General features: G+C 39.6%; 1 protein-coding gene across 2 annotated transcripts; it reads right to left on the reverse strand.

Moving 5' to 3' along the window:
* Positions 1 to 282: 282 nt before the first annotated feature.
* LOC306848621 (4-galactosyl-N-acetylglucosaminide 3-alpha-L-fucosyltransferase 9-like) lies at positions 283 to 14,419 on the reverse strand. Of its 2 annotated transcripts, none has more exons than XM_079383271.1 (2): positions 14,282 to 14,419; positions 283 to 2,677 (listed from the first exon to the last, which is right to left on the reverse strand). In XM_079383271.1, the coding sequence occupies exon 2, from the start codon at positions 2,667 to 2,669 to the stop codon at positions 1,557 to 1,559; it is 1,113 nt and encodes a 370-aa protein (XP_079239397.1). In that variant the 5' UTR covers positions 2,670 to 2,677; positions 14,282 to 14,419; the 3' UTR covers positions 283 to 1,556. The 2 variants fall into 2 exon arrangements, with proteins under 2 accessions (XP_079239397.1, XP_079239396.1); XM_079383270.1 differs by having other exon boundaries at positions 13,905 to 14,417.
* Between the last annotated feature and the right edge of the window lie 3,738 nt (positions 14,420 to 18,157).

Raw genomic sequence — 18,157 nt, forward strand, 5'->3', positions numbered from 1 at the left:
AACATCCATAAAATCAGAGGTGGGTAGAGTACCCAAAAACTGTACTCAAGTAAAAGTACATCTAGAAATATTTACTCAAGTAAAAGTAATAGTCTGAATAGTTACTTGAGTAAGAGTAAAAAAGTATCGGATAAAAAAACTACTCAAGTAGTTAGTTACTTTGGATCATATACTGAATATAGACTATTTTTATTTAGATATATAGATTACATTTATGTAATGTGTCTGTGTATACACACACACACACTGCATATATATATATATATATTATTTTTTTTTTTAATGTAATTTATTTCAGTGATTTCCATCAGCCTTTACCCCAGTCTTCAGAGTCACATAATCCTTCAGAAATCATGTTGATTTATTATCAGTGCTGCTCTTTTTAGCTTTCTATTCATCAAAGAATACTGAACAAAATGTCACAGGTTCCACAAAATATTAAGCAGCAAAACTGTTTCCAACACTGGTAATAAATCGATATATTATAATGACTTCTGAAGGATCATATGACTCCGAAAACTGGAGTAACAGCTGATGCAAATTCTGATTTGCATCATTGAATTAAATTATATTTTAAAGTAAATTAATTATGTATTATCCTATAACCTCTGACACTGAAACCTCTGAAAACGCCTCACATGACTGCTCTGAACATAACGAAACAAATGCATATTGACGGATCTTCTGTTCTGCAAAATGTAAACAAATGTAGCCTATATTTTTGCATGCGTAAATATTGTAAAAATATGAATATTAATTGTCTCTAGAACAGGCCGCGCGCCGCTGCGCAGAGCTAACGCGGGTTCCGCGGGTGTTCATTTAATACTCTGTGACAGCGTATTTAATGTATAAATTATACATTGTATTTAATGTAAGGTACATGTACAACAAACTGGCAATGTCATAGTGGTATCGTGGCCTATACCTGTGGAACAGCAGACAGCACACGCGGTGTTCATCTAATAAATGATCTTCATATAGCTCTAGCAAACAAGCCTTTGCAGATTTGCTTTCAACTGACTGTAGATCCAAAGCCACGTCTTCAGCGCTCTTGATGTTCTTAAACTCTCTGTTATCTGAGTGAGAACCGCTTCAGAGACTCAGCGCGTGCGGCAGGGAACTGAACGAATCATTCAAACGGATTCACGAACCGATTCACTGGTTTGCCAACTGGTTTGATAGAGCCTTTAAACAGAATCGACTCAAAAGAATGAATCATTCGCGAACAGGCATCGTTCATTGCCCAGAGAAAAGTAGACGGCGCGTTCGGAATAAACCGAAGCATTTTTAACTTGTATTGCATTAAGATACAGTAACGAGAGGAGAGTCGCCCACAGTAACGAAGTAAAAGTACCGTTTTTTCTCTAAAAATATACTTGAGTAAGAGTAAAAGTACCCATTTTAAAATATACTCTAAAAGTATTTGTTACCCCAAAAATAAATGTAACGAAGTAAATGTAACTCGTTACTACCCACCTCTGCGTAAAATGTATTAAAAATATTTGTAGAGAAAAATTCATCATTATTTGTATCAAACTCTAAAATCTGAGGTGACTTTAATTAAAATACCAATCATAGAGATCATGAGCTTCTTTATATTCCTTGTGTCGTGCGACATGGTCACAGGCAGTGCAAATAGCCAGAACAAACTCTTGAGTCTGTACTATTATATGAGGACTTGGAGTGAGATGTTTCCTCCAGTTAAAGTACTTGCGATATGCATCTTCATCCTTGTCCAGCTGAAGCAGATATTCGGCTAGTGACTTTGCATCTGGGAAGTCATTGACATGAATGAAGGACTCAGCAGGAACAAAGTTTTCATAGTTTCTTCTCGGAGGACCCAACACCACAGGGACGGTACCTGCTGCGAGCGGCCCGTTTATCTTCTCAGTGAAGTAGTCCTTGTGGATGGAGTTTTCAAAGGCAAGGTAAAATTTGCAGCTAGCCAGGGTTGGATAGTAGTCCTTATAATCAAGGAATCTTGCATAAGCCTTTCCAAACAAAGTCACTTGTATGTATTTGCTGAATTCTCTGTAAAAAGTGTTCCTTGCGTTGACACCAGTTACGGGACTGTTGTTACTTACAATCCAACACACCAGTTTGTCCTTTTTGGGAATCACAAAATCCTCATTAGGTTTCTTCCTGGTCATCAAGCGCATCCGTACAGGAATATCAGCATCCTGCCTGTAGCTGAGAGTGAGATTGAACAGGTTTTCCAGACCCGGTATCCTTTTGGTGTTGGTTGGCGACTCCAAATGCAACCAAATCCACCTCTGGAACGGAGGACGAGGAGATGGAGGAAGGTTGGACAGATCCCAGCTGAGAGCTCTGTGATAAACGATGACATTATCTGCATCGTTGTACAGAGCTCTATCATCCGTCAGATGACAATTATCAATATTGTAAAACTTTTTGCAGACACTGAAATCAAACCTATAATTTTCAGGCCAAACCCATAACAGAAGAACAGGTTTCTCCTCTGCTGTATCAGTAAGAGAGTTATTGCTCTTGGCACAGTTTTGTACTGAGTTTAGTTTGGGTTTAGGAAGTGGTAATGGACAGTTGTGTGAAGGTGAGAGCCAGGAAAACATGATGCTCATAGAGATGACAACTGCAAATGTCACTACCACACCCAGACGGCACAGCATTGAGCTATTTGTGCTTGACATCTTCTGATCTAAAAAAACAAAAAAAAACACAATGATAAACATGATAAATGACAGTAAAAACACTTGATATTAAAAGGTATTTTGAATGAAATAATAGTTAGGCTACCACTATGTCTGGTCTGTGAGAAAGACCAAAACTACAGCACAGACAGTGGAAGCAATCAATCAATCAAACTATTACAGACTCAAGGTCCAGATTTAAAAACGACGATAGACAACATATACAACCCATAGCATCTATGACACACATAAAGAGTTACAAAATACAGCAATACCAGTGTCTCCACAGCTTTGACTGATACCACTGAGCAACAGTCCAGTTCTTTTTCTACACAGCCCAGGTAAGACGCTTCTGGAGTTGTCTCTGGTTCAGAAGTGGCTTGGTAGCCCTTTTCCTGGGCTACCAATACAGTGGTGTGACAAAGTGTTGGCCCCCTTCCTGATTTTGTATTTTTTTGTATGTTTGTCACACTTTAAGGTTTCAGATCAAACAAATTTAAATATTAATCAAAGATAACACAAGTAAACACAACATGCAGATTTTGAATGAAGTTTTTTTATTATGAAGGGAAAACAAAATCCAAACCCACATGGCCCTGTGTGAAAAAGTGCTTGCTCCCTAAACCTAATAACTGGTTGGGCCATCCTTAGCAGCAACAACTGCAATCAAGCGTTTGTGATAACTTGCAATGAGTCTGTTACAGCGCTGTGGAGGAGTTTTGGCCCACTCATCTTGGCAGAATTGTTGTAATTCAGCCACATTGGAGGGTTTGAGCATGAACCGCCTTTTTAAGGTCATGCCACAGCATCTCACTAGGATTCAGGTCAGGTCAGGACTAGGCCACTCCAAAGTCTTCATTTTGTTTTTCTTCAGCCATTCAGGTGGATTTGCTGGTGTGTTTTGGATCATTGTCCTGCTGCAGAACCCAAGTTCGCTTCAGCTTGAGGTCACGAACAGATGGCCGGACATTGTCCTTCAGGATGTTTTGGTAGACAGCTGAATTCATGGTTCATTTATCACAGCAAGTCTTCCAGGTCCTGAAGCAGCAAAACAGCCCCAGACCATCACACTACCACCACCATATTTTACTGTTGGTATGATGTTCTTTTTCTGAAATGCTGTGTTACTTTTACGCCAGATGTAATGGGACACACACCTTCCAAAAAGATCGACTTCTGTCTCAGTCCACAGAGTATTTTCCCAAAAGTCTTGGGGATCATCAAGATGTTTTCTGGCAAAACTGAGACGAGACTTTGTTCTTTTTGCTCAGCAGCGGTTTTCATCTTGGAACACTTTTTCACACAGGGCCATGTGGGTTTGGATTTTTGATAAAAAAAACCCTTCATTTAAAAACTGCATGTTGCGTTTACTTGTGTTATCTTTGATTAATATTTAAATTTGTTTGATGATCTGAAACATTAAAGTGTGACAAACATGCAATAAAATAAAAAAATCAGGAAGGGGGCCAACACTTTATCACACAACTGTAAGTTACAATAAAAACTTTTTCACAATGTTATAATTTTTTGAGATGTACCTGTAGGTCTCTTTAGTAAGATTCTCACTACAACATTATAAGCTACTTGCAGCTTCCATAGACGATGTTCTGTAGCTAAACCACAAATGAGCAGTGTTGTATAGTATGCTTTGAAAAGCGACACCTTCACCTCATCTGAACAGAAACTAAGCTCAAGTAAAAGTACCATTACCTTCCAATAAACTACTTGAGTAAGAGTAAAAGAGTAGCCTATTTAAAAGTACTCATGAGTATTGAGTAGTGAGTACTGAGCTGTGGATTCTACCCCCTCATAATAACAGCTCTACATGCAATTTATACATTTGTGACCCTGGAGCACAAAACCAGTCTTAAGTCGCCGGGGTGTATTTGTAGCAATAGCCAAAAATACATTGTATGGGTCAAAATTATTGATTTTTCTTTTATGCCAAAAATCATTAGGACATAAAGTAAAGATCATGTTCCATGAAGATATTTAGTAAATTTCCTACTGTAAATATCTCAAAACTTAATTTTTGATTAGTAATATGCATTGCTAAGAACTTAATTTGGACAACTTTAAAGGCGATTTTCTTGAGATTTTTTCGCACCCTCAGATTCCAGATGTTCAAATAGCTGCATCTCAGCATAATATTGTCCTATCATAACAAACCATACATCAATGGAAAGATTATTTACTCAGCTTTCAGATGATGTATAGATCTCAATTTTGAAAAATTGACACTTATGACTGGTTTACAGAGCTGGGTAGTAACTGATTACATGTAATCTGGATTACGTAATCAGATTCCAAAAATTAAATACTTGTAATTAGAGTAAATTACATGTTAAAATACTCGTAATTAGACTACAGTTACTTTTTTATTGATTACACGATTACATATTCACACAATAGCAATAAATTATTCATAATTCATTGATTCTCCCTAATTTATATTTTTCATCTTTTAAATTTCCCTTTCTAAAATAGCCTACCGATTACAAACATATATAATATGTATATATAGTCCAGTTTTGTGGACATTCACACAAAGATCAGTCATTATTCAGGTGGCGACAGCATTTGGCCACTGGATTTACAAAAATCATTTCAGGTTTAAGAAGGATTTCAACATTGCATCAACTACTGATGAACACATTCATTTTTATTTGAATGATTACTCTGTAGGTTTTTTAAGCATTAATTATAACTAATTAAAATGCACATTCACATTATTTCTTAGTTACATGTAATGCAGGCATTCCAAAACTTTTTGTAATGTAAACCTTATTCACCAAATATATTTGCTTTAATTACCCCTGAGATTTTAAAATAAATATTTCAATAATTAAGTAGCACATTTGTATGTTCACAGTTTCTTTGATGTTGATTAATGATCACACGGCATGCAGGTAAATAAAAATATTTCATCTTTTTTACAATAATTATTTTATTTAAAACAGACTATAGAAATACAAGACAGTTCACTCCTATATTTATGAATGGGAGAAACAGCAAAGCGAAAATATGGCCGCCGAGTGAAGAGACTTTTCTCGAAAGGGAATTGGTTTTAAAATGATTTATTTTCATTTAAATTTTTTATGATTTAATTAATTGTCAGCTTTTCATTAAACTCACAACCCCCCTGCAGTTCCTTTACGAACCCTAGTTTGGGAAACTTTGATGTAATATAATATTTAATGCACTTCATGTTATACGTTTTCTTACTCTTTGCATTTTTTTACATCATTATGGTACAAGATAATGCTATTTAAATCAATGTGATAAAGGAGTTGAATCAAAAGTAATCTGATTATATTACCTAAAATTTGTAATGTAACGGATTACGTTACTGACTACAATTTTTGTCATGTAATCTGGAATCAGTAACGGATTACAGTTTGTAAGTAATCTACCCAGCTCTGCTGGTTTAGTGGTCCAGGGTCACATTTAAAAAACGTTGTACATTCTGTAATTCACATTATCTTGTTTGTCATAAAGAATATCTATCATCCAACAGTTTTAATTTTGACTGCCAACTCTTTAAAACACATCAAAACAGCACGAAAACAGTATTCAGTTGAAGAAAAGATGAATTAAATTATAAAGTTTGAAAAATAGATTTAAAATGATGTTTAAGGCCACTGAGACAGCATGCTGTTGTTGCACATAAAATATTAATGTTTAGAACAGTGCAAATACAAACACCATTAGAAATTCATAGTTCAGCATCACACACCATGATATGGGTTAAAATGAGAGCCCATTTCTCTCCAAAACGGAGTCAGTTTTAGCGTTTTGCAATGAAGAAATAATAACTAAACATGATCATTTATGATACAATTTTAACATAAATGCACATTGTTCTAGAAGGATGGCATCATGCCATACCTTTAACACATTTACTCGAATTGTTATGTTGAAAAAACAATTTGTAAGGAAAAATGCATTAAATAGCAAAGTATTTCTGGGAAAACGTTTTCAAAAAGAAAACACAAACGCACGTCTCTTTGCTGCGTGATCTTGATCCATGCATATACACCTATAAATATTGTTTTATAGGTGTGTCTGCGCGCAGCGAGTTTATATGTATGTGAGAGTGTTTATAGGTGCATATGCATGGATCAAGTTTATATGTATGTGCGAGTGTTTATAGGTGCATATGCATGGATCAAGTTTATATGTATGTGCGAGTGTTTATAGGTGTATATGCATGGATCAAGTTTATATGTATGTGCGAGTGTTTATAGGTGCATATGCATGGATCAAGTTTATATGTATGTGCGAGTGTTTATAGGTGTAGATGTATGTGTGAGTGTTTATAGGTGTATATGCATGGATCAAGTTTATATGTATGTGCGAGTGTTTATTGTCACGTTCCCTCTCGGGAGACAAGGGGCGCGGAGACAAGGAGATTCAATAAAGTCTTATTGAACACACACAGGACGAGGAGCTTGGGGAGAGACGAACACCTCTGACGTTAAGACCGGACACAGGGACTGGGAAACACAGGGCTTATAAACACAAGGAAATCAACGGAAACAGGTGTGGACTAATTAAACAGGGCTAGGGACTAAACTCATAATGTAATGACAGGAACAGGAAGGCAACATAGAGACACGGGAGGAGGGGGAAACAAGACACAGGACTGACATTACGCCCCCCTCCGGAAGGCGTGTCCTCACGCCACACCATCTAGTGGGGAGGGGGGTGGTCGCTCTGGAGGCCTCCAGGGATCAGGGGCCAGGGTTACCGGCCTCCAGAGCGGGGGCCCGTTCCCAGAGTTATGGCGGGACGGGAGACACGGGAGGCTATGGCGGGCCAAGGGACTCGGGAGGCCAGGGGACTCGGGAGGCCACGGCCCTATTTTCTCGCACCGCCCGAGGGGTTCTGTGGCCTTGGCCTGTCCACACAGGCTGTGACCCCCCCCAAAATTTTCTTGGGGAAGCTCCCTTGCAGCGCGGACTCTGTCGGGCGCTCTGGCAGCACGGAGCTGGACGGAACCAGCGGAGACGCAGGAGGGCACGTGCGAGGGGCCGGCACGTGCGTGGAGCCGGCACGGGAGGGCACGTGCGTGAAGCCGGCACGGGAGGGCACGTGTGTGGAGCCGGCACGGGGGGGCGCTCGGGAAGCGCGGTCACTTGGGGGCGCTCGGGAAGCGCGGACACTTGGGGGCGCTCGGGAAGCGCGGACACTTGGGGGCGCTCGGGAAGCGCGGACACTTGGGGGCGCTCGGGAAGCGCGGACACTTGGGGGCGCTCGGGAAGCGCGGACACTTGGGGGCGCTCGGGAGGAGCTGAGTTGGACGGCACCAGCGGAGACGCAGGAGAGCTGGGCGGGACCAGCGGAGACGCAGGAGTCCACCTGCGAGGAGCAGGCACAGGAGGGCGCTCTTGAAGCGCGAATTCGAGGGGGCGCTCTGGAAGCGCAGGTTCGCGGGGGTGCTCTGGAAGCACGAGCGGCAGGCTCGGGGGAGCTGCGGACGACAGCGGGCTGGCTCGGGGGTCCACGGGGTAGTTGTAACAGGCCCCGAGCCGGAACAGGTGGAGAATCGCCGCATCATGGAGCTCCGAACTCCTCGCTAGCCCGCAGAACTCCTCTGCATACTCCACCAATGGCAGATTACGCTGGATAAGGGCGCGGAGACGGGCGGCGAACTCCATCGCCGTGGAGGGAGGAAAAAGCGGGAACAAACAAAAACTAATTTAAAAAAACGGCAAGCAAAACGGGGGAGGAGAAGCACCGCTTACTTCTGTTTTAGGTCCGGTCTTCTGTCACGTTCCCTCTCGGGAGACAAGGGGCGCGGAGACAAGGAGATTCAATAAAGTCTTATTGAACACACACGACGAGGCGCTTGGGGAGAGACGAACACATCTGACGTTAAGACCGGACACAGGGACTGGGAAACACAGGGCTTATAAACACAAGGAAATCAACGGAAACAGGTGTGGACTAATTAAACAGGGCTAGGGACTAATCAACTCATAATGACAGGAACAGGAAGGCAACATAGAGACACAGGAGGAGGGGGAAACAAGACACAGGACTGACATTTATAGGTGTATATGCATGGATCAAGTTTGTATGTATACGCAAGTTATTCACAAGTGTATATGCATTCATTACTAACATAATATGTATTGGTATGGAAATTTACGGAGGCCCTAAGAAAACTTTAGACCGCCAACTGCTGTTTATTTCGGAGCCCCTTAGAGCTCATGGTGGAGGAAAGATTTCGGGGTGGGTGAAAAAAATTTGGGGTGGGAGGAAAAAATATTTTTCAAATCTTTTGCCTTCTCAAGTTTTGTGAGGGAACGCAAACATCTTTGCAAAGGAACGCAAAAATTTAGCGAGAGAACGCAAAAGATTTGAAAAATATTTTTTCCTCCCACCCCAAATTTTTTTCACCCACCCCGAAATCTTTCCACCACCATGAGCTCTAAGGGGCTCCGAAATAAACAGCAGTTGGCGGTTAAAGTTTTCTATGCACAATTTGATTTTGACGAAAGTCACAAGACCGATTACTATCTCTCTATCCAATCACATTAATGGACAAAAATAAAATTAAAATAAGCATTTAACGACCACAAACGGAGGAAAATAGCAGAGTAAAAGTACACAATTTTTTAAACTACTCAAAAAAGTACAATTACTGATAAAAACTACTTAATTACTGTAACCTGAGTATTTGTAAATCGTTACTTCACACCCCTGCTGAACTTTAGTGATGAACACCTGCTGTTAACAAGTAGAATCACCGAAGGAAAGAGAAACAAGAGCAGAGAAACAAGACTTACAGCCAAATATTTAAGTCAACTGAAATAAAACACATTAAATCTCTCAAGATCTCAGAAGAGGGCGATTAAACAACTCCACAAACAGCATCACAAGCTTCTTATTACAAAACACTTTGACTTTATTTCTGTCGTGTGTACAAAAGGTCTTTTAGGTGTTGTGCTTTCATTATTGGCGATCAGTGGTTGCTTTAGTTGGGCTCTTGAACCTTGACTTTTTAAAGTAAGTTTTTATTTGGTTGCTTTAACTGTGTTTATTAAGTACAGTTTTTAAAGCAAGAAAAGCAAAAAATCTATGATCAGATGATGCTGATGTTTGTGATGTCCAAACCATCATGATCTAATCTAATTCACTGATCTTACCCAATGTTTAATCTCTTATTAAATATGTGATATGTTACACTTACACTTATATTGCGCCGCTGATACTACAGCAATCAAATGTTGTGAAACAGTTCTAAGCACAATATGCATAAATAAATGTATTGAACTATGGCACAACTTAACCACACACACAGACGTCGCAATCAGCGTATGAATCTCAAAATTGGTGACAATCAAAAAAAAAAAAAAACACCTGTTCAACTCTGAACAATCACAAAACAGTCTACTGAAAAGTCACAACCAAAACAACACCAAAAAAAAAGAAAATAGTAAGAATATTCAGCTGCATAATTTATTCATGCCGCAATGCATGCTGGGAGTTTTGTACTGGCACCCAGCATGCTTTGCGGCATGAATTGTTTTTTATTATTGATAGTCACCATTGTTGAGGTTCATGTGCTGATTCTTGATGTCTGTGTGTCTAAATAGTGCTATAGCGCTAAAGGTTCCCCTTCAATTAAGTAATTTCTACATTGCTATGGGAAATACATTTTCCTCAAATACTACTGAAGTCTTATTGAATCACGCCAGTGAAACTGGCCAATGGCGTTCAAGCGTGAGAAATAGGAGCTGGAATCCCACTCTATATAAGGCAGTGCTTGTACGTCATCCATTCAGGATATTTTTCTTCAGCCAACCTTCTACAAGAAGCAAGAAGCCTATCAACAAGAATACTCACCATGATCTACACTCTGCAGCGGACACGCCTTCTCTTCCCCTGCTGTGTTCCGGTGAGCTTCGGAATCAATGATGACTTGGAATCGTATTTGACTTACAGCTCTAAGGGTGTGGAATGTCCGATAGGGTTTCAGGCCCACTCAACCAGTGGACTCGCGTCATCCTGGGCCTGGGCAAATGGCATGCCTATTCAGGACATTTGTATGGCGGCAGGCTGGTCGTCACCCAGCACTTTCGCGAGGTTTTATAACTTAGATGTGTCATTGCTTGTCTCGCATGTGCTGTCAGTGCGAGCAGCGCATGCGCCTACTCAGCCTCAGCTATGATCTGAGATGTGTATCAGTGGTTTCGACTAGGTCGTATACGCCCTGTATTGACGCACCACCAATTCAATGCTGTCCCTAACAGTTTATCACAATAGCTCACCACGTCTTTTAGGACTTGATCACCATCATACTCTGCTTATTGAGCACCGCTACGGCCGTACATCATAACACATGATTTCATTGAAATTAAACAATTTTAACTAATCTATATGTGAAAGCGCCGAAGCCGCCGTCACTTCACATTCTCTGTTTCACCGGAGTTAACTCTGCCCCTGGTGCGACGCGACATCATCTAGTTGCCGTGCCCTAACGACTTTTACATGGTTTCGACTAGGTCCTGTAGACCTGAGCTGTGTTTACAATGTTATTGCATCTCATTAAGGCTACGGATGTGAAACTTGACATACTTAGTCGAGCCAGGCTCCATTGCTGTGACACGGCGGGATTTTAAACATTCCCATAGCAATGTAGAAGTGACCGAATTGAAGGGGTTCTTACGTTACCTCGGTTCCCCGAAATGAGGGAACGAGACATTGCTCTTATTGCCATGTGACCGAGCTCAGGATCTTAGAATGCAAGTTACTTCAGTCAAAGATTCTGAATGGATGACGTACAAGCACTGCCTTATATAGAGTGGGATTCCCGCTCGTATTTTGCGCGCTTGAACGCCATTGGCCAGTTTTACTGGCGTGATTCAATAAGGCTTCAGTAGTATTTGAGGAAAATGTATTTCCCATAGCAATGTCTCGTTCCCTCATTTCGGGGAACCGAGGTTACATAAGTAACCGAGAGCGTTTTGTGAATAAAATGTTTTTAAATTCCTTCATAATAGTTTGTCAACTTATCTTGTAGGGTAATATTACTACTGTAAAGTTTGCATGTGCGTTGATTCAGGAAGTGTGCTACCAGGATGGTGTGTCCATTATAACACATAAGCCAGTAATCGATCCATGATCTTTATTTTCAGGCTGTAGCATTGGAATCAACTATAGAGTTCAATAAACAGTATAACAATTCAAACAGTGAAATACCAAATATGATCAAACTAATTCAATGTTGGACAGCTCAACAAATAAAAAAACTAATACATTGTAAGAATGATAAATCACCCATAACTTTCAAAGAACAAACAAACAAACAAACATGACTTTAGAAATGAACATTACACAAATTCAAAAGGAATAAACTTACTATGTCAGGAACACATCAGCTCTACAGAAAATCTCTCTCCATGAGAGTAGGAAAGGGAAAGACTGCTTCAGTGGTACAAACACACATCAAACAAAGGTAGCCAAATATTCATTCAGTGCACCTGTGGACACTACACCCATGGATGTCATGTGACCTCATTTGAATTCTCAACAACTACCATAAACAATATGAAATTAATAATGAATCACCCATATCGTTTGACACTGAGATCAGTGAATCAGGTCATTAGTTGATGATGACCATGAACAGTTAAGCAAAACTACTTAATAACAATTTCTCTTGGCTTTTCTTGTCATAACAAACATGCATCACAAACACAGTTATAACAGCCAAAGAAAAACTAACATTAAAGAGTCAAGGGTCAAGAGCATAACTAAAGCAAACACCGATCGCCAAAATGGTGAGGTCAAACAAAACATTTGAAATAAAATATAAACTTCTGCTAATTAGTAGATATATGACAGAAATGAAGTCAAACTGGTTAGTAATAAGTGGAGCTGGTGATGCTGTTTGTGGAGTTGTTTAATCATCCTCTGCTGTTTTATTTCAGTTGATTTCATTTAAGGCTGTATGTCTGTTATAGTTTTGCTTCTGATTCTTTCCTTCAGTGATTGTGTTTGTTAACAGCATTTTATAATCTTGTACTGCAGTTATATCTGAACAAATGTACATTATTATTATTCTTTAGCTTGGGTTGAACAAATCATTTTTGCTTCGATGGAACAGCAGCTATGCTAATTATGTCTCTGTTTCTGTCAAGGGAATAACATCCCGTGGTAACTAGGAATGACAGAAGCTTCAGTCTGGATCCAACCCTTAAATGATCTGAGATGACCGAACACCTGAGAAAAAATGATGCCAACCCCTCAGAGGACGCCAAAGCTCAGACAACATACAGAATTACCAAATTTTGCCACAAGTTAAATATATTAAGGTTCTGCAATATATAAATATATTGAGGAAACTTAATTTCCTGTAGAGCTGCTTTGCAACGGTTTGCATCGTAAAAAGCGATATACAAATGAACTTGAACAACAGGTGTTCATCAGTGTCTGAATTCACTCATATGTTCTCAATCACTCTGTCTAGTGGACTATATAGTGAACTAATGTAGGAACTAGTGAATGAGGGTTAGGGTGTGGTTTCAGACAGTCTATGAGTGTCAGTTCTGAGGATACTTTCTCGAAAACAAAGGTTAGATCTATTACAGTTATTCACTGAATAAAAAAATGTTTAATGTTAATAAAAATGTTTTATCCATATCTGATTGATCCCAGGTTGCTATGGTCACGTAGGTTTGTTTACTTAAGAATTAAACTCGTGGCAATGGAGGCCACAAAAAATGTCCTAACCTCGACAAAATGATCACGTTCCCAGGACTTAATATGCCGTGGCCATGATAAAACTAATAATAAGTGAACCGAAGACGGCCCCTCCCAGGAACCGTACTTATTAGACAACTTAAAACCTGGAAAATGTATTCTTTGATCCTGGTTAGTTCTGCAAATCATAACCACACTCTTATCAGGATTATATAAAATATCATGTTCAAGACCATTATCAGAACACATAGTTAAAAGCTGTTGAATACCAGCACTGCTAGGACTAAACACCACAAGATCATCTGCATACATAATATGATTCACTAAAATATTCCTAATCATACACACAGTTTTGCAGGCATTCAAATATTCAGATCATTCATGTAAAGGTTAAACAGAATTGGGATAAAATCCCTCCTTGTCTCACGCCGTTATCTAATTGTTGTTTTATTTGCTAAATTTGACATATGTCTCATTCAATTAAACACGTCTGGAATTAATGTAGTAAATTCAAGTCCTCACCGCTTTTTAGAGTCATTGATTAAAAATAAAAATGGAGTGCTTGTCGCATATGATAGCAACGTGTTCAGCACCAGAGGATCACGCGTTTTGCTGAAAAAAGGAAGTTTCAGAATAGAGATGTATCGCATCGGAAAACAACTTAAGACAGCCAGCGCTTGCAAACTCCTGCAGACTCAATCCCAGTTCGTGGACCTTCCCGATCTTGTCCGACCTCTATTTAAATCAGGCCAAAAAATGCCAAGGTGAGATCATTCGGAGCCTTCTGTGCACATGCACCTCCCTCGTGCCAGCTAATCTACATCGACACTGTATAAACCCCTGACAGATTTGATAAAGTGTTTTTGTTCATGCTGGGAAAAAAAGCATGTGATTTGTACCTTCACTAGATTCATTTCAACAGACGTTTGAGATGTTAAAAATGCTCGGATTCTTCTAAAACTTCAGGTACGATGCTCTTGTAGCTGTCCATTCCAGACTATTTGTCTTGTTGATGGCAAATAGTCTTCTTCTTCTTCTTCTTCTTCAGTTATGGCGGTTGGCATCCAACTTTTGGTGCATATCGCCAACTACTGGGGGTTTGGAGAATGAGCTCTGTTTTCATGAGGTAACGCAGGAAGTGGGGATTGGATGTTTAGGAATGAACATAATGGGGGGAGATGAGAAAAAAATAAAATAAATAAATAATAATACTAAATTCTCTTAAAGGAATCTATTGATTTTAAAAAATGAATCAATACTTCATAAATTTTATATGAACTACTTAGAATTATTGTGTTGATTCCTATTTGCATCAAGTCATTTTTAAATTGTAATCTTTCTCTTTTGTATGCTCCGCAATGAAATATGACATGTTCTATAGTCTCTGGCTGACCACATTTGCTACATTGTCCATTGTCGTGTTTCCCTATCAACTGTAGTGATTTATTTAGTGCTGTATGTCCAATTCTCAGGCGAGAAATGATTGTATCTTCCCTTCTATTGCCAAAGCTTGCTCTTATTAAACCTACTTTATTTTGTATGTTGTGCATATGTCGTCCTTTATGTCCTTTATCCCACTTTTTTTTTGCCAAATTTGATTTAGAGCTGTTTTTATTATTCTCTTGACTTCAGATTTTCCCAGAGGGAGATCTATTTCTATGTTATCATGTCTTAGAGCCCTCTTTGCCAGTTTATCCACTTCATCATTACCGTCTACTCCTACATGTGCCGGAACCCACATAAATGCTACTGTTATGTTAATTTGATTGACTCTGTATAGGTTCTGTAATATTTCTGTTAAAATGTCTTGTCTAGTATCTGATTTACCACTCGTTAGACTGTTAAGGGCTGATAGAGAATCTGAACAAATTATTGTACATGTTTGTTTTGTTTCTTCAATCCATTGCAATGCCATCATAATGGCCACCATCTCAGCAGTATATACTGATATATTATCTGTCGTTCTTTTTGCATTACTGTACCTTAATGTAGGTATGTAAATTGCTGATGATGTTCGTCCCGTACCCGGGTCTTTGGAGCCATCTGTAAATATTTGTTTTGAATAAGGATATTAATTTCTAAGGTGTTGTTGAACAATTGTTGCGATTGGGACTATGTTACGTCTATCTTTAATGCTTAGTGTTAATTTGATATCTACACAAGGCATTGAATTGAGCTAGACACACTAGATTTGTGTCAGTTTCATTTCACAGCCTCATTTGCTTTCTGCATTTTTTTCCCTCTTATCCATAAAGCTCCATCATCTGCATAAAGTGACCTGCCTATTCCTGGACCTATGTTTTCAAAGATACCATTAATCATGATATTAAATAATACTGGGCTGCATACACTACCTTGCGGGGTTCCATTATCTATCTTGTATATGTCTGAGTATTCATTTTCTATTCTCACTTGAATTCTCCGTTCTTTTAGGAAATCCATTATCCAATTAAACAGTCTTCCGTCTATGCCCATCAGATTTAATTTAATTAGCAATCCTTCTTTCCATAGCATGTCATAAGCTTTCTCAATATCAAAAAACACTCCTATGACCATTTCTTTATTCACTTGAGCTTTCCTGATTTCATTTTCTAAACATACTACAGCATCCAATGTGCTACGTCCCTTTCTAAACCCACTTTGATACTCATGTATTAGTTTCCTTGATTCCAAAAAATAATTTAATCAAGATATTACCATTTTCTCCATAATTTTACACAAGTTAGACGTCAGAGCAATTGGTCTATAATTGCTAGGTATTGAATGATCCTTCCCAGGCTTTGCTATTGGTATGATTATCCCTAATTTCCATGAATATGGTAATTTCCCTTGCCTCCATATTTTGTTGTAAAGACTTAATATTGTAAGTAATGTATTTCTTGATAGATGTTTGATCATCTCATAACTGATTTCGTCCTTTCCTGGAGAGGTATGATTAATTCCCTCTAGAGCCTGCACAAGTGAAGTGAAGTCTGCATCCATAGAACTTCCAGATGTCCCCTTATTGGCTAATGAACTTGAATTACCTCTAATTTGGTGTTGTCTTATTTCCTTCATATCTTCAGATATATTATTATTGCTATTGATTTTTAAAACTTCTGCTTTATCTTTATTACTTTTGCAAACATGGTTTCCATTTTTCAGTAATGGGATTCTGTTTGATTTTCTTATTCCTCCCATTTTCCTTATCATTCCCCAGATCTCACTAATATTTATACTTTTCCCTATTGTCCCACAATATTCTCTCCAGTATGTCCTTTTTGCTGCTCGGATAACTCTCCTTACAATTGCCTGTGCTTTTTTATACGAAATTAAATCCTCAATAGAATAGTTTTTCCTTACCTTCCATAAATATCTATTTCTCTCTGGAGGAGCGGGCTCTGTGGGGCGCTCTGGAGGAGCGAAGCTGGACCGGTCCAGCGGAGACACAGGAGGGTGCTCGGGCAGCGCGGACTCTTGGGGGCGCTCGGGCAGCGCGGACTCTTGGGGGGCGCTCGGGCACGGCACTCCTGGCCGGGGTCTGAGAACTGGATTCTCGGGATTCGGGACCGGCACCCCTGGCTGTGGTCTGAGAGCTGAATTCCCGGGATTCGGGACCGGCACTCCTGGCCATGGCTTGAGAACTGGATTCTCGGGGTTCGGGACCGGCATTCCTGACCGTAGTCTGAGAACTGGATTCTCGGGGTTCGGGATCGGCATTCCTGGCCGTGGTCTGGGAAATGGATTCTCGGGATTCGGGGTCGGCACTCCTGGCCGTGATCTGGGAACTGGATTCTTGGGATTCGGGATCGGCATTCCTGACCGAGGCTTGCGAACTGGATTCTTGGGGTTCGGGATCGGCACTCCTTGTCGTGATCTGTGACAGCGGAAGATTTGTGTCATTCGGTTATTTGATTGAAAAAGTAAGAAAGTATGTTTTATTTTTAAGCCAAAAGAGACAGTAGTGAATAAATGACTTGTGATTAGTTCTTTGAAGCACTACTTTGTGAAGCTTCCAAACCTTTGCGAATCATTTGCTTCGAACCAGTGTTTCGGAGCACGTATCACACTGCTAAAGTCACACTCATTCAGTAAACAAGCAGTTGGTTCAATTGATTCGAATCTTCAATAAGGCTAATTTCTCCCGTGAGTACAGATTTACACGTGAGAAGTTTAGTAGTAGTGGCGTAGTGTTATTTATTTTTATTATAACCGATCCATTTGCAAATTCACTACTAGTAAAGATAAGCTGTAAAGGTTTGCCACAGGTCTGTACAGCCTACATTACAGGATAAATCACAAGGGTGCTGTATTGTCCAGGTGATGACGCTGTCTATCTGCATATCTGTCTCAACAAAATGAAGTCTTACAGTCTTACAAGTAATCGCCCACTGGCACAGACTAACCCAACTTGTTTGTTCAAGTTTGTTGTGGCATAATGCATTTTTAGAGTTAGGATCTCACTGTAGTAATTTGTAGTATAAATGTGTTAAACAAGTAAAAGCATATCATCCAAATACTAATATAATATAATATAATATAATATAATATAATATAATATAATATATAACAGTGGTTTTCAAACCTGTCCTGTAAGCATCCCTGCCCTACACATTTTGTATGTCTCCCAACAGAGGCAGAGCGGTGTTTCTGATTTCAGTGAGTGTGAATGGAGCGGGAAATGGTGAACCCAGAGCGGAGTTATTAAATGCCCGGAGCGTGGAGGGGAAATTGTTGACGCTCCACTCCACTCACATAGCCTACTCTGCCTGTCACCGCCACACAAATGTGACATT

This window comes from Barbus barbus (genome assembly GCF_936440315.1).
Source record: "Barbus barbus genome assembly, chromosome: 28".
NCBI lineage: Eukaryota > Metazoa > Chordata > Actinopteri > Cypriniformes > Cyprinidae > Barbus > Barbus barbus.